Source organism: Callospermophilus lateralis, chromosome 10 (genome assembly GCF_048772815.1).
Source record: "Callospermophilus lateralis isolate mCalLat2 chromosome 10, mCalLat2.hap1, whole genome shotgun sequence".
Lineage (NCBI taxonomy): Eukaryota > Metazoa > Chordata > Mammalia > Rodentia > Sciuridae > Callospermophilus > Callospermophilus lateralis.
Window position 1 is genome coordinate 95,956,983 of NC_135314.1, and position 18,345 is coordinate 95,975,327.

An 18,345-nucleotide genomic window follows, 5' to 3' on the forward strand; every position below is an offset into this window, starting at 1 on the left:
CCTGTCTCAAAATACAAAAAAAAAAAAAAAAAAAAAAGAGCTGAGGATGTGGTTCAGTGGTTAAGCAATCCCCAAGATTTAAAAAACCAAAAAAACCCTATTACTAAATATGGGGTTACATATCTTGCTACATTTCAGAAACAATAATAGAAACAAACTATCTTTGTTTCTAGGCCCTTCTTTACTGGGCATGAGATATATGATATTTTGGAACAAGCCATCACCATTGTTCAAATTTACCCATGCTTTACCCCTGTCTCTTCTATTTTGTTTATTTAAGCCTAACCATTCCTCATGATTCAAGTTGAGTTTCCTATGATCCCTCCATTGGCTTTCATATTGGAGTATTCACCACTGACTCTGTATTTTCCAGGTACATACCTTTTATAAATAGATAAGACTCATGGATATTCAACTATAGATAGACTATAAAACTCTAAAAACTGTCTGTTATGAAGAGGTGGTCATGATACTGTTCAGTGCAATGGTATGTATGTTTGTGTCCTCCTAAAATTCATATGTTGAAACCTACTCCCAGGGATGGTGGGTGGGAGTGAGGTCTTGAAGGTGAGTCATGAGTGGGGGATTCCTGCTCTTATAGAAGAGGCCCACAAGCCAATTTCCTTGTCCTGCCATATGAGGACACAGCAAAAGGCATTGACCATGAACCAGCAGGCTTCAGGAGATGGAGACCTGGAATCCACACAGGGCTTTGTGGTGGGACTACCCAACCTCCAGTACTAAGTACATTTCTGATGTATGCAAGTTTTCTGATTTACACCATTCTGTTATAACAGTCCAAACAGACTGAGACACTGACATTCAGTCAGAAGAAATTTCTGGAGAAGTGGGTCCCTTTGAAAAATGTGATCAATAAGGAGGATGGAAAATGAAGAGCCTCTTTTAGAAACTTGAGGAAGTAAATATTTGGAGCTAGATCCCAGAAAGAGACTCATTCTTGGCCCTTGATATTAAACTCCTGTAAAGTGTCACATGTCCTCTTAACCAAACTATTAACAATCCTTTCTCAATACTTGAGAGAAATATTAACTAGAAAAAAATGTGAAAAATTAAAAATAATTTAAGGAAATATTAATTAGAATAAAAGTTAAGATCAGAAATATTTTCATTTATCTAGATTCTATAAAGAAATTAAATAAAAGCTAGAACACAATCATACACACACACACACACACACACACACACACACACACTATGTTCTTACTCCTCTTTGTCTGATATATTCCCCATACATTTTGAGCCACCCTGCTTCGCATAGAAAGCAACTGGTGTTTGTGACTTACTCAGATGACAAAATCTCCCATAGCGCCCTGCCTCACACATACAGGAACCAAATATCCTGTGGCAATGGCCGTTGTTGGCACAGTTACATTTTCTTCTGCAGTTTTTCCCAAAGAACCCTTTTGGGCATCCTGGAGGGTGAAAGGACAAACAAAGAAAACATTAACCCATATGCAAACCCTGCTAGAGCTGTTGCTGTATGAAATTGAGACACTGAAGACATTTCCAAGCTGGCTGGACTGAGGCTAGAGAGATATTTTGAAAATCACAGACATGATGCTGCATTCTCTGCTTAATACCCTGCGGCGACTTGCCACTGCTACAGGTTCCAAACCCGACTCAGCACTGCAAGCCCTGTGCTGGGGGAGCTCAAGTTGCACTACTATCTCCTCAACTGCCTTTGCTCCTCCTTCTTGGGGTTCTGAAGTGCATTGCACATCTTCCTGGCTTGGTCTAGAAAGCTAGCCCCTTGCTTTTCCCTTGTCTCCTCCTTTCATTCTGCAGACTTGTGCTTAAGTATTACTTCTCCAGAAGTCTCTTCCATCACACAGTGGGCCTGTCCTTATGGTCTCACTTCCAGCCATGCATTAATAAATTTGTAATATCTATGCTTGTCTTGGACAAGACCACAGGCTCCACATGGAGGGACCAGGAACTTTCCTTTTCCATTTTTGTTATCATATCATATAGTACTAGGCACAGTTCTTTGCAACCACTTAGTATATTTTTAAAATAGACAAACAAACATGGCTCACAGGGATATATATGCAAGTGGAATGCTAGCAGAAGCCTTCCTGTACCTCTGAAAGTGAAGTAAATTTGGTTTCCGTCTTCCCAGATCTGTGGTCTGTGAGAATCTAATAAACTCCCCATGATTTCTGGCAATCCCTGGAGACATACATCCTTGCTGACTCTCTGCCTTCAGCTCTTGTGTCTATACAAGCAATGTCTTTATTTTTGTGCTTCATCAACCCATGTAGGAAATGTGGCCTTTTCACTGGTTTCCATGAAAAATCCATACACAGCACTCATTGGCACTTTGTGAGATTTGTATCCATTTCTCCTTTCCTCTCTCCCTCCTCTCCTTTTTTTTCCTGACTTTCATCTCTCTCCCTCCCAGTTTGCCTTGGAAATTACATTGCTCTTTCTTTCACTATGCAAAGCAAATCAAGTCTTCCCAGGTTCTACATCCAAAACATAGTGTATTATATTATACTATAAAACACACACACACACACACACACACACACACACACACTCACACACACACCTAGGCATATATGGACACAAACTCAACTTTTTGCTCAGCAGGAAAAAAATGCTTTCTTTGTCTCAAGATTCATCCTGCTTAGATCACAGTTGGCAATTTAATTATCAATTATATTGTTCCCTTACATATGGCATCAGTCAAAGCCATTGCATCTTGTATATATAGACACAGCCTTTGACTTCATCAGTAAAGGCTGCCTTTGAAAAATGCAGATGAAACTTTGACTCAGTTTATTTCCATTAGAAACCTCAAGAAAAAGGTTCTCATGTGACTAGCACAGATATTCCTACCATCTTCGCAAGTCTTCCCATGAACCCCTGGGGGGCACTGGCACCGTCCAGTCAGAAGATCACAGGTGCCTCCATTCTGACACTTGCAGATGCTGTCACACTCTTTCCCATTTGTCCCTGGGGCACAAGCTGTGAAGAAAATAGAAAGACAAACAAGGGGTGTAACATACCTCTTGCATTACAAATGGAGGGGAAGAAAAGCTCATCTATTATGATGGATACCAAGTAATTACAATCTCACTAGTTTGCAGACCCAGGAAAAAATCTCCAGCATATTCCTAGTTCATATGGCATAATCATTCCTGGGGGAATTACTGATGCAGCTAGTTAAAATAATGATGAGTGAAAGAAATGCTAACAAGGTTCAAATGTGAAATTTACCTCTTTCCTTAAACTCTAGCTCTCCCTTTCCAGAGCTGCCCAGACACCTTTGCTGCACCACTCCAACTAACCTTAATGAGAAACAAACTGTATCTTCTATTTTGAAAAATGGAAAGAAAACACATTAAAAAGTGCCATTTATTTTTTAACCAGAAATGAATGCAGCTAAGGTTCTCTTGAGGGTCCCAGGGTACTTGGCATAGTCAAAGATTGATGAAGTTAAGCAAACAATAGTTTTGTCGGGTTTGTTGGTTTTGGGGGAGGTGTTTAGTATTTGAATAAAAAAATACTTTGAGAAAAATGTCTGGTTTTATTTGAACTTGAGTAAATACAGTTGTTGAGGTAATTTTAGCAATCATTTTAATTGAAATTTTACCATAATAGGCTAAATATTACAAAACTACATTTACATTATTGCCTCCGTCCACCCCTCCCCCACTATTCCAGATGCCAACGTGGAACTCAGTTTCTTATTCACCTTTTCTTTGCACAATCTACTATAAAAGGGCAAGGATATAAAAAAAAAAAAAAGAGGAAAACAAAGGAAGAGAAGACACAGAGACTAGAAATGAACATTCATTGAGTTCTACATTATTAATCTGTATGTAATAAGTGTCTGAATTCTCACAGCAACTATAGAAGGGACAGTTTAAAAAAATACACCTGTGAAATGAAGCTGAAGAATTCTCAGTAGATTCCACAGCATCTGGATTATAGCAAGTCATCAATACAGGCAAACCTACACTATTATCTGGCACTGCCCCATGAAGCCGAATATTATATCATAAAATACAAGGATTTGCCAAATATTTCATTAGCACCCAATAGAACAAAGATCTGGAGAAAAGAATTGGAAGACGTGTCCCTAGCCATAGCTGGATGATTTGGAAGACATCATAAACCTTCCCTTCCATCTAGTCCATTCATCTGCCATATGAAATGATTCTTTTCTTCCCTAACCACAAGATAATCTCACAATAATAAATGATTTCAGCATGAAATTTCTTCAGAAGGCACGGGGTTCTAAAAATATGCTATTAAAATTAAATATGTGATAGTCTTAAAAATGTTTCATTATAATTCATTAGAGAAATTCCTGAGAAGCCAAAATAGATATTTTCATAATAGAACATTAAAGATATTGGGTCAGAAAATCTAACCTATGGGAAAGCCTACTTTCTAGATCCCTGATGAATGCTTTTTTGTTGTTGTTGTTTCCCTTGCTGTGTTTTCAAAGCTGATAATCTTAAAAAATATGGGTAATGATTGATTGATCAACTCTATGTATTATAATTTATAGGAATTTTTAATATCCCCAAACCCTCTTATTAATGAATTAGTGAACCTTTTTTTTTTCATTACTGATAGATGGATTTGGATTGTTTTGTTTTCATTTTTGCAAGAATGTTGAAAGAGGATGAAGAGAAAATGCTAATAAGTCATAGGTTTCTTTCATAAGTAGACTCCCCTTTTTAGGACCTCATGAGTATACAGAAGATGCTCAAGGTTTCCAAAGCCAAAGGGGCCATCCTATCTTTATTTTAATCAGCCAGCTCAATTGTAATATTTCTATATTCAATTTATTTTGGAAACGTCTTATTTTGATGTATTTGGCATGGAAATTTTTAGTTTTATTTATCATGCTACCATGTTAGGATCAAGTGTTCCAAAGATGCATATTTATTAACACAGCTTACAATATAAGGTAAGTGCTCACTTCTTAACAGTCATGCAAAAACATTTTCTTAATTCCAATTTTATATAATTGAGCATGTCCAATTACAGTTCAATATAGCTGTATAGCTGGGTGTCCCAATATCAATTTTTAAAAAGTTTGTTTTTGTCAGTTGTTCACCGAAGTAGTGGGAGCTCATGATATGGAGCAACTTACAACAAATATACTTGAATAGGACCTGGACAATGAGTCCATAGCCTAGTATGTGAGTTTAATCCAATATAGACAGTGAGTTTAATCCACTGGAAAGATAAATAGTTGTGTTAGACTGGGGCCACCATCTAGGACTTCATGCTATAGTCAGCATGGACCATCAAAGAAGGCAGTTTGACAAAAGGCACAAAGCTGCAAAGTCCAGGGAAGCAAGTAGCAGGTGTTTTAGTTTGCTGGAAATAATAGGCTGGGTAAAGATTCGTGCCTAGGATAAAAACAAAAGGGATTTATGGGAGCCTGATTTTAGATGGTTACCAGTGACTGAACAAGAAGCACACACCTTTCTACAGGCAACAGGGCCCTTTTAATTAAAGCTTCAGAGCAGCAGAGAAACATGATCAGAGGCTGCTTGAGAAAGATGCCCAAAATCCTAACAAGTAATCTTGGCTACACCACTTCACTGTGCCATGGCTCATGTTTTGCATCTATATCAGGTAATAGAAAAAAAAAAAATTGTGCTCTTTTTTTGTGCAGGAGGTTCAGAAGAAAATCTGCTTATACCATCTTCCATGCCAATCACAAAGATTAAGACAAACCCTTCCAGGAAATGATGTCTATGCTGGATTTTTAAAAAGAAAACAAAGACAGTCAATATATTTTATCATAGGGTAGTTTTAACTCCAGAAATCATATCTTCATTTAAAATATGAAGAGAAAAAGATTTTCCGGTGATACCAACCCCAAATCTTTGTTATTTTCTCATAAGAAACTTGTAAAACACAATTAAACCAATGTAAATGGCTCTGTTAGCATATATAAAAGTAGAGAAAAAGAAAAGAAAAAAGAACACAGAAACAAAAAACAGGCAGCAAGAAGTCAAGCAATTTCATTTAGTTTGCACTTTGTACCACAAATCCTTTTCTTTCCTCCTACCTCCCCTCATTAGGAATAGTTTGCCATGATCTGATGGCTTATTTAAATGGAGGGATTTTAGAAGTCTAAAATATTAGGATCCTTTATTAACTTTTACATTTTATGGAGAAAAAAGAGACAAATCATCTGCTTTCCCAGGAAACATAAAATCTCCCCTTGTGCTCACAAGTTCTGTTTAAACCCTCAGCATTCATAGGCCTTCTGTATGCATAGCAAATGACTTGGTTTCTCACCCACATCAATTCTTTAATTTATTTCAACATTTTAGGGAGAACGACTTAAAGATAAAAAAAAGCTGGGCTCAGTGGTGCATGCCTGTAATCCCAGCAGCTCAGGAGGCTGAGGGAGGAGGATGGAGAGTTCAAAGTCAGCCTCAGCAACTTAGTGAGGCTCTGAGCAATTCGATGAGACTCTGTTTCTAAGTAAAATATATAAAAGGCCTGATTAAGCACCCCTGGATTAAATCCCTGATACCAAAAAAAGTGAGAACTTGTCCCCAGTAGCTAGTGGCCTGTACCATTTCTCAGGCTACTACTTAATTTCATTGCAAAGAAGGGCAGGAGCCCTGGGTCCTTCCCTCCAGGCATGTCTCTGTTCATGCAGTCCTCAGGGCTCAGGATGCAAGGCTGTCCCAAGGTGTGACCTAAATGACTGCAACATGATACTATCTTAGTTGGTTCCTGTCTACAATACGAAATGGAAAGGAAATCCTTCTTTACTAAAAGAAAACCAGGATTCTTTTTTTTTTTTTTTTTCTAAAGAGAGAGAGAGAGAGAAAGAATTTTTAATATTTATTTATTTATTTATTTTTTAGTTTTGGGCGGACACAACATCTTTGTATGTTGTACAAAACATACAAAGTTTGGGGCGGACACATCATCTTTGTATGTGGTGCTGAGGATGAAAACCCGGGCCGCACGCATGCCAGGCGAGTGCGCTACTGCTACTGCTTGAGCCACATCCCCAGCCCCAAGGATTCTTGACAGCATACATTCTAAAGAGTCCCAGGAAAAGACCACAACAAAGAGATAGCTTTAAAATAGAACTCATTTTATTTTTTTCTCACAATTATATTAGAATACGTTCCCTAGAGAATATCTAGAGTCTTTAGAAAAAATAAAAAAAGAAATCACTCTTAATTCCAGAATACAATAATAACAAATATCCTAGGTAGTTTAGTAGTTTTCTTTCCAGGTTTTATGTGCATGGCATTTTTAGAAATTAGTACATATGCAAAAATTAGTACATATGCAAAAAATTAGTACATATGCAAAAAGTAGACAGATCCCAAGTGTATACTTCAAAAAAATTTTTTAAGGATGTAAACAACTTATATGCATGTCACTCAAGTCAAGATAATGGATATTACCAGCTACCTAAAATCTTAAAGGTGACTTGATGAGTGTGTCATTAACTTCACAAATTAAGCATAATCCTGATTTCTAACACCAGAGATTATCTTCTCTTATTTCTGAACGTTATATAATGGAATTATGCAGTATGTGCTCTTTGGTATGAAGCTTCTTTCGTTAATATAATGTTCTTAAGATTCATTTACATTACGTGTATATTCCATTCCAAAAATATACCAAATGAATTTATTTCTCCATTCTGTACTTGAGGGAGATTACTTCAATTTGAATAAGTATGGATAGACTTTCATTCCTTTAAGGTCCATTCCTTTTAAGTTTTTTATTTTTATTATTTTATTTTTTTTAGGGTGAGGTCTTTCAGATAAAATGATTTAAAAAGTTGCCATTTCCAACAGGGCCTCTCTACTTTGGCAGACCCTGAGCTACAACTTTTGCTCCCTTATCATCACTGTACTGCTGAGAGCTGTGCCTTGCTCCTTATCCTCTTAGCAGCTGTCTTTTGGATTTCCTGGCACAGTCCATATATTGGAAAATAGATGGAGGAGGGGGACACAGCAAGAGATGTGTCTGTTTCCCTTCTTTACAAAACTTACTCAGGTTAATCAAATTCTGACTGCCTGTTGCCCTGAATTACTTCCATTCTGATTTGAGTAGCCAAAGAAGGAAGCTTCGTTAACAAACATTAAAATATTCCTCTTTTCATGCAGAAGCCTTTAATGATATTATTATGATGATTTTTCCATAACATAAAATATTTCTGCTCTTTTACTGAATGCCTTATATAGCAGTCATCAAGCTTTTATATTGTTAAAAAACAACAAACAGAAGTAGAGCAAAATGAGTAGCTCTGTTTAACAAAGAAAGGGGAAAAAACCAGTTTTTGATTGGCTGTGCACAGTTAGTTTTGATAGAGTTTGTGCTAATTTATTTTGATCAGAAATGATTTAATGCTTGAGCTCTGTTGCTTGGATATGGGAGAAAAACTGCTCACATTTTGAAGATATTTTCTTAGTCTACTTGGGCATATTAAACAACTGGTTCTCTATTTTAAAATCTAGAAAGGAACTATATTTTAAGGCTCTTCAAGGTAGATTTTAATTACATAAAATGACTTCTAATAAAATTTTAATAATTAGAAGAATTTGAAATCCTGGTCCTTTCCCCCTTTTATGCAAATTTAAAGATTTTTCCAGTTCTTTTTCTCTTATAACATAGCAAGGGCACCTCTTCACCCCGCACCCTGATTTTTGCAAATTCCTGTACTGCTCCCCTTTATTGTGCAGGAGGAAGAAAGGCAAAGGGTGGTAAATTTGATAGAAGCTGTAAAGAAGTGATCTTGCTCCAACCTTTTTTGCAACCTTCATGTTAAAATATTTGATGGCATTAAATATTGATAATGACACTGCCTCAACAGAATATATGTGAGCTACCTAAAAAATAAGGAGAGACCAGTGTAATGAGGTCAATTATCTTACTCACCAACTTTGTGCAAAGCAGTTAGTTCCTGGAAATCCTTTTCCTCTTCTCCCTTATCTTCTTCATCTTCATTAGAGGCAGCTGGGGCAGTAGCAACATAATGACCCAGCTGAGGTGGGCTCTGGAGTTGAAGTCCTGGAAACCTCACAATTTCTAATTCCTCTTCTTCACCCTCCAGCTCGTCATCATCTAAAGCTAAGACCATAGAGGAAATGCTGGGTTTCACATGTGGATTGGAAAGGGAAACACTGACCAAGTGTGGACAGAGCAGTGAGGATTTGAACCAAGCAGCCCAGGGGAGGTCACCAACAGGCTTTGAGATGGCTAGTTCAAAAGTCTATTGTAAAGGAAGGGGAAGCTACTGGGAGTTGAAAGTGAGGGAGAGAGAACCAAAGGGGAAGAGAGAGAGAGAGGGACAGGGAGAGGAAGGGAGAAAGAGGCAGAGGTAGACAGGAAGAAGGAGAGGGGAAAAGGAAGGAAGGGAGGGAGGGGGAAAGAAACACAAACAGGAAGCAGGAAGGAAAGAAGGGGTAGGGAAGAAGGAGGGAGGGAGGGAGATCTCAGATTATGAAGATAGAAAGGGGAAGACATGTTGAGTTGAGGAATGTGTGGTTATTGTTGCTCTTGAAAGCAAGGTGAGGGCAGAGACAGTTTAGAAAAGACACTAGAAAATGCTTTGATGACTCACAGATGCAAGTTCTCCTGTCACTTCCAATTCTGTAGCCTTCAGCACAGGTGCAGTCGTAGGTTCCCACAGAATTGATACATAATTGGTCACAGACTATGCTGACATCCAGACACTCATCCACATCTAGGAGGATGTAAACAACCTCTGCTTTTTGTGTTGTTCTTGTGGCCTTCGTTAGCCAATAGTAGCACACTGCCATCTAGAAAGCAGGCACAGCCCCCCGATTCTTTCTCCAGTGTACCCTGCCAATTCTTTTTTTCTTTGCTTATTTCCAAGCTTACCATATAGCTTATCTATATAAGTAAGGTCTTTCTGAGACCATGATTATGAGAGTTAGATAAAGAACATAAAACTTAAATTCCATAGTTTTAGGCTCTGCACCATTTTGGAGGATGTTCGTTCACTCTTGAATTCAAATATCGGATAGAACACTTAAGTCCGTGCATATATCTGCACAAGGATTGTGGAGAATTTTAGAGATGAAGGAACTCTAGTCTCTGACCTCATATGACTTAGTGGTTTATGACCAATCTGAGTCCAGACTTTGGTCAATGTGTACAAGATACTAAAAATTCACCAATGAAGCTGTATTTCTAGGCTTTGCCTGAGATTACAGATAGATTTTCCATTTGGATATGTGTACGCAAGTATGTACATTCATGCCATACAATCATTTCTTGGCTCACTCTGCTGAAGAGCAGATGGTACATAAAATTCAAAATTTTTTGTTGGCTCTGTTAATTGGCTACAATGTGGTAAATGGTAATATACTCTAGTATGTGTAGTATATATAGATTTCAGAGTGGTGTGGTTTTTGCTGTTGTCTATACTGCAAGGCTGCGGAGGTGGGGGGGGGCTTGCTATCTATATGGAAAAAAATCTCAACAGAATTCAGGTAATTGTTTCTTTAAGAAAAGAAACATTATTTTCTCTGAGACACTGAAGTCATGTATTTGACCTGTTATTTGCGTAAAGATCAACATTCTGATCTTTGATTTCAAGAAAAATATAGTTTGGAGTAATAGTGATTAAAAATGAAAACTTAAAGATTATACATCAAATGTAACTTTATAAAGAAAATCAAGCTATGACTTATGTGACCTAATTTTAATGGAATAAAGTTAACTGATTCTACTCACTATAGTCAAACGCCCCTATATCAAAAAACAGACAAGAAAATATAAGCTAGAAATCACCTGGAAATTAAGTTAGAAAATTGTAAGATGATTTATCTTAAAATGTACATCAGCTATATATTAATATCAGATATATACAAGGGATTCTGGTACAGAATTATCATGAACTGATAATTGCATTGCTATTGCTCTTGTCATTGGTTAAAATGACTTTCAGTCAAGTTTGCTGTGGATGATTCCTATGGCACTGGGCTGTAACCTTCCAGAATCTCTTAATTGCTTATGTGTGTACATGCATGCATATGTGTATGTGTGTGAGATGGAGTGAAGGGTATCATGCACTAATGAATATGATGATAATAATAGCTACTTTTAGCTGAGTGATTTCTGTATGCCAACCATTGTACTTTCATTTATTACTTTTTAAAATTTACTTCACTAATCCTAATACTGCCTTCATTTTAAAGATGAGAATCTGAAGTTCACAGAAGTTGGAGTTGCCTAAGCCAACACCATAGTTTAATGGTAGAACCACATAGAAATCCAATCTCTTTTTAGTGTCTCAGCGCTCTACCTTAGAGTAGAGGTAGAGCAGTCCTTCACTGGGGACTCATCACAACCATTATTGCATGTTAGATCTCAGAAATTTACCATCACATCCACAACCGTCCAAACTGATCTGAAAGCCTTCCTGACAATGGCATTCATAGCCTCCTAAATAGTTGGTGCAGAGCTGGGCACAGCAGGCCTCTCCGTTCTCACACTCATTGAGATCTGCAGGGAAAAGGACACTCCTGTTATTGCAGAGATAGGAGTTTAGCCAACCTAAGGAAGCTCTGAGAAGCCTCATTTCCAAATTAAAACAGTGTTGCTACTGTTTTCTCTTTCTCAGGTCATATAATACAAACACTGAAGAAACTGTAACACAAAGATAATAAGACCTACTTCTGGCTTAGTTTTCTAGCATGCTTCTTCTATGCCTGTTATTTGTTTTAAAACAATGTAAATAATCTCCAAATGCATTTATAAGAACAAGAGAAGAGATCTCTACTATTTTTTTCTAATTCAAACAGCAATTCGAATGAATAAACCTGAAGAAACAAAAAACAGCTTGAAAAAGATGAGACAAAGAATTCCATTTTGTAGCATTTGACAGCTACAGAAAGGAGACTATCTTAAACTCCACAATGTGCTTATTCTTCTAGAACTTCAGATCTCAAAGTGCTCTCCAGCAAAAGTTCCTTTCTCACACAATTGGGAAGAAAAGTGGTAATATACTCCTGAGAGAGGACAGAATGTTTATTTAACATATTGTGTTTTAACACATAGAGTAGTTCAGAACATTTGTTTGAACATTTAGGTGATGCTGACTAGGATGAGTGAGGTCTGGGGTTCTTTTGTTACAACTGTGACATTGTTGCCTTGTCATGCCCAGCCCAATGAGCAGTTTTCTAAATGATGATCTTTAAGTCTCCTGCAGTAATATTATCTAGAATTCTAGAAGCCTGAATGTTTCTTCCTAAAACATAATTGCCCTGGGGAAAAATAGAAACATACCAGAAGATGTCAAACTGAACCCCTCAGCCAAAGAGTAATCTCTTTTGCCTTTGAAGTGCTCCTTTTTAATATAATGACCAAAGAGGAGCAACAAACACCTGCTTCTGCTTTCCTTAAGCTGGGCTCCTGGGAATTGTGTGGTCAAGGTGTTTGGCTTTAAGCCCTTGGTTCAATTCAGCTCTCTCTGTTAAGTTGGGTGGTCTCTCACTGCTGAGTTTACAAAATCCCATTGCTCCATAACTACATGAGCAGCCACAGATCAAAAAGGGTCAGTGTCTCAATTAACCTGGGAAAAGGTACCAAACAACGCAAGGAAATGAAGACAAGAGACAGAAAGGAAAGAAAATGCAATCAGTCAATCAAGGTGAGGGGTCAACATAAAATATCTAAATGAAGGTCATTTAGAGACAAAACATGCTTTCTCCTGTAAAATATGATAAGCACTTTCACTTCAGATGAGTTTTTATTGGTGCATTGTAATTGTACATAACAGTGGGATTTATTGTTACATATTTGTATGTGCACACAACAGAATAGTATAATTTACTCGATTTCATTTATTAAAACTTCTGCCTTTTAGACAAAATAGCATGAACTTGGGGGATTAAAAAAAGTTCAAAAATATAATTGTTTTATTTCATCTAAAATATTACCCTTTAATTAATTAATTAATTAATTTTTTAATTTCCAGATTTTTAAAGAAGACTTCTTAGCTACCACCAGAGCCTCCAAACATATAGGTCTCAAATAGTAAGATGCTGAATTGCCTCTTATAATTGGAAAATAAGCCCTTTGTTCTGACTGTTATTTTATGATTCATTTTGGATTCTTCTTCCATTATCATTCCCAGGAGCTATTTCTAGATTCTTTTATATATACCATTTTCAATTCTAAATTCATCTGCAACCCCATTCTTCTTCTACCACAAACCTTTCTTAGACTGCCCTGGTATTTCAGCTTTACATCCCTGTTTTCTAAATTTCTTGATTTCTTTTCAGAACACATTTGCTGATATCTTCACTGATTCATTTTTTCCTTTTAATTTTCCTCCCTTATGATGGTCATATTTTATCTAAATTGGACAATGTTATCAAATATTGTCTCACTATGGACACATACTGCACCAGTTACCTATACATAAAAATTTAGCCCTAATTAAAAGTAGAGCACCAATTGTAGCCAGGCAAAATAATTAAACATTTGAGCTCTGATTTCTGAAAAGCATCATCTTCTTTATCTAATTTACAGTTACTTGTTAAAGTTCAGTAAGTTAGAATTAAAAACATATTTTCTAATAACTGGATAATTGTTAAATTTATTAAGTTTGTTGCTGGTTGGATGCTTGCATGTTATAAATAGTAGTCTTTCAAATTGTGTTACAACTCTATCTAGGTTGTAGCACTGATAAGTTTTCCTATTCTGGCAAGACTGGTTGACCATTTGCATATTGGCTGAATTATTTTCACATTTCTTTGTACATTCACAATTTAAAAAAATTCTTGATACTAAATTAAGCTAAAAATTCTTTCATTTCCTTCATGCATAAATGTTTTTACAAAGCATCCATGACTTTAATCTGTTCCCAGGCAAATAAGCAAAGTATGTATATATGCACTCCAAATGAATCACTGCCTTTTACACTAAGTGAATATTTGTCTTTAGAAATAAGTATTTTTTTATCATTGGAAAATGAAATAAATCTGAAATATCATAAAGAATGTAACACTGTCATGTTGACTGCTGAAATCTCATAAATATGCAATTTTCTGCATTTTGACCCTGGCAGATGCTATTTTTTTTCTAACTGTAAATAAGAACTTTACTGAATTGTACTTTTCAAAGAATAAAGAAAGACATCAATTATAATTTGCAAAGACAAGATTTAGTAAAATTTCAGTTCCCTTTATCTAGTACTCAAATGAGGAATACAGATGGAAGGAAGGAAGGGAGGAAGAAAGGAAGAAGGAAGGAAAGAAGGAAGGAAGGAAGGAAGGAGAAAAGGAAAGAAGTCAGATAGTCATTAATTTTCCATAAATATGAACATTGCATGGTAGAAAAAAACAAAATTTTTTTTCATTATACAAAAAGAGACGAGGAAAATAGTTGATTTCCATAAGTTAACCACTACAGACTCAGCCAGCAATGTAAAAGGCAAGGTTGGATCAAGAAATATAAGTAATGTCAGTGTTTTTCTTAAATAATTTATGAAACCAGATTACTGCAAAATATCTTGAGATTCATCCTCTCCCATCAATCAGTCGAGATTTAAAAAAATAATAAAACCTGCAGTCCTTAAATCATAGAATTTTACTTGTTTATTTATACTTCAGATTGCCTCTCACCCTAGTGAATAGCATGAAGTGGACCAAAGATTTTTTTTTAATCATTTACATTATAATTTTAAAAACAGCATCAAAAAAGAAGAGAAACAGATACAGTATCTTGATAAGTGATGGCAAATCACTGTTTAGGGGCTTGAAAGTGTCCTCAGAACTAAAGCCCATACTAATGTGATTTGATGCTCTATCTTTACAAAAGATATTCCTTCTCCCCCACTGCCCTCCCCACCAAAAAAAAGGTCTTGATTAAACATTTCATTATGATGGAAGGACAGGGTGGAATATATTCTTATCATTGTCTCAAATGATATAAATTCTAATAATATGTCAGGAGAGCTTAGCCATTGAGAATAGGTTTGGATTGGGATGTTAAAAATGATTATCTTCCAAAGTTTTCTTTTGTAACATAGTAACCTGCTGTTTTAAAGTTGAATATTCATCCAAATTTTTACTAACTTGAAAACCAGTACATTTGATTTAGTTTCTGTTTGAGGCATGAGGCACATGATAGCATCTGTTGTTGGAATATGAATCACATGAGATGGTTAGGTAGACCTTGGGATATTTTCCTGAATTAAATTATTAAGCCCAGATATTTTGTTAAAATGCTTTTAATCTCCTTAATTTCAAGGCAATATCTAATTGTAATGATTTCTTCTGCCAAGTGATCTTTCCTTCACATTTATTTTGTAGCCAGAGACACTATCCAATCTAGTTCTCCTTGAAGTTTGAGAGATGTGTCTCACTTTATAGCAATGAGCATCAAGATGAAAGAATTAAATGAATCCAGGGCAACTTTTGAATGAAGATGGCATTGACCAAACATTACCTATGCACGTTTTCTCATCCGAATCAAGCTGGTGTCCATGGTTACAGGAACAAAGGGGCCCACCAATTGCATGTTCACAGTGATGGGAACAGCCACCATTGTTCTTTTCACAGCTATTGACAATTTCCAATTCAATTCCTTTCCAAAACAAGCAAAAGATGGTCATTAACATAACAAAAGAGAAACCTGAATATATGTCAACAATGAGCACACTTTCTCTGTTGAGAGGATGACAAACTTTATTGGAAATTTATCAACACTCTGTACATTTAAAAGTAAATGTCTGAGAGCTATTTAGCATTGTAAATATGTATACCATATTGATATACTAATAAAGCTATAAATAATGTTAAGTTGACCAGATGATGCAGAAAGATGAAGATAAGCCCATCAGTGATTATTAAACACATAAGTAAGGTAACTTAGGGAATTCTCAGTATCTTCAAGATACAAAAGTACACATATTGAATCAACAACCAGAAAGCAAATAAGTTGTTTTCCAGCTGACATTTCTTTCTCAACTAATTGTATGTTATTATCTGTCCTTTTTTAGGGTCTACAAGTACATGAAACTACTGTTAAAAATAGCCTTGGGACAAAAGTATGTAAGTAACACCAGTGAATTAGCTGATCACATGTAAGTAGTGTCAAGTGGGTCTATTAGTCAGCTTTGATGTATATGACTCATTTGTAATGTTAACATACTATTACTTTGAAAACCAATTTGCCAATCCTGGTAGAGGCTACTAATTGGGGACATACTAGTGAGCACTGGCTTCAGCATATGGATGTCAACTGTCCTGAGCATGCAGGTATTACAGCCTGAATTTCTAAGTGAGGAGATGAGAAATAAGAAAAGGTTTTGAACCCATGTTACCAATATGGAGTTTAGATAGTCTGACTGCTGTTTTTAACTATTAGAGTCCATGTTCCTTCATCTGTGTTGTGTGGACACAGCTTTTCTACTGAGTGACTATACTGATTCATTCCCTTCCCATCTTAACTGATGAATCCTTTGGAAGAAGATAGGGGGAAAAGAACAGGACAAGAGTATAGGATTGTAATACTTCTCGAAAGCACAAATCATCAACTGCCTAGATATTGGCTAGAATTTCAGAGATCAACCTTGACGATCCTTGATCCACAGCTTTGAGTTCTGGGCAGACATAGCCCTGCACGCTCCCAAAGCATCCGGTGCACATCCCTGTCATTGTGTTCAATCCACTGTGCCGTCATCATCTTGCATTACCCAGCTCATAACAGATGTTCAAAATGGGTTTTGAATGATTGAATAAACTAAAGACGGATTATGCTAATCAATTATTATTGAAAGCAAGAACCCTTTGGGGTTTAGAAACAACTAAACCAGTTGTTTTGTCCAAAGAAAATCGGACAGCCAAAAGAAAGATTAAAATTGTAAAGGCAACTGATTTTTTTCAAATATTTAAAAATATGCATTTGGGATCTATATTTTAACTTATGGGTCTGGTAGTGAAGGTAGGTATACACATCTCTATGAAACAGAATTGGGATTTTTTTTCTTCCTTTTTACATATGACTTCTATTGTCATTCTTACATTATTTTAAAGTATTTAAAAATCGTATTTGATATCTGACAGTTCATCAGGTCTCACTCCACTCAGAATGGCAGCTATTATGAATACGAACAGTACATGTTGGTGAGGATGTGGGGGAAAAGACACACTCTTACACTGCTGGTGGGACTGAAAATTGGTGCAGACAATATGGAAAGCAGTATGGGGATTCCTTGGAAAATTGGGAATGGAACCATCATTTCACCCAGCTATCCCACTCCTTGGTGTATATCCAAAGAACTTAAAAACAGCATATTACAGAGATACAGCCATATTAATGTTTATAGCAGCACAATTCACAATAGATAAACTGTGGAACCAACCTAGATGCCCTTCAATAGATGAATGGATAAAAAAAAAATGTGGCATATATACACAATGAAATATTACTCAGCAATAAAGGAGAACAAAAAATCATAGCATTTGCAGGTAAATGGATAGAGTTAGAGAATATAAAGCTAGGTGAAGTTAGCCAGTCCCCCAAACTCAAATGCTAAATGTTTTCTCTGATATAAAGAGGCTGATTCACAGTGGAGTAGGGAGGGGGAGCATGGGAGGAATAGAGGAACTCTAGATAGAGCAGAGGGGTGAGTGGGGCAGGGAGGGGGCATGGGGTCAGAAATAATGGTGGAATGTGATGGACACCATTATCCAAATACACGTATGAAGACACGAATTGGTGTGAACATACTTTGCATACACCAAGAAATATGAAAAATTTGTGTTCTATATGTGTAATATGAATTGTAATGCATTCCACTGTCATATATAAATAAAAAGATTGATATAAAAAAAGGAAATATTGATTGCTAAGAACATTTAGAGCATTGCTGGTAGTAGAAGTCAGGTCTCCCAGGACAGTTTTACTAATATATAATGTTACCTTTCCCAGATTGCTTTCATGTAGTTAGAGTTTAGATAAATACTTGTTTTAAGTTTTCTTTTTTGAATGATACTGTTAAAGTTAAAGGATTTATTATATTTATTTGGATAGTTATACAATGCAAATTAAGACCTAAAAATAACATCAAAACTTTTGTTTACAGATGAGAAATATGAGGTTCAGGAAAGATTAAGAAAACAGAGTTAATAAGAGGGAGAGTCTTCCATTTCAGAAGGGTTTTCCTATGTCATATTGAAGCCAGAATTAGACAGGCAGTCAGTGTAGATAGGTAAACTGAGTCAGGTCGGATCAAGGAGGCCAATTTGAGAGAGTCTGGGAAGTTGAAGACTGTGCCCTGAGGGATCTTATCAAGAACCTGCCCCTGCTCCAAACTGTTGCCAAGGT

At 36.3% G+C, this 18,345-nt stretch overlaps 1 protein-coding gene across 1 annotated transcript in view; it reads right to left on the reverse strand.

The window, feature by feature from the left end:
• Nucleotides 1–18,345, reverse strand: part of LOC143407899 (EGF-like and EMI domain-containing protein 1) — a 607,825-nt gene that overhangs the window by 83,241 nt on the left and 506,239 nt on the right. The window contains exons 9-13 of the mRNA XM_077110345.1: nucleotides 15,463–15,600; nucleotides 11,389–11,511; nucleotides 8,917–9,108; nucleotides 2,863–2,991; nucleotides 1,305–1,433 (exon numbers count right to left, since the gene is read on the reverse strand). Coding sequence (XP_076966460.1) covers nucleotides 1,305–1,433; nucleotides 2,863–2,991; nucleotides 8,917–9,108; nucleotides 11,389–11,511; nucleotides 15,463–15,600 — 711 coding nt within the window. The remainder of the gene's footprint in view (nucleotides 1–1,304; nucleotides 1,434–2,862; nucleotides 2,992–8,916; nucleotides 9,109–11,388; nucleotides 11,512–15,462; nucleotides 15,601–18,345) is intronic.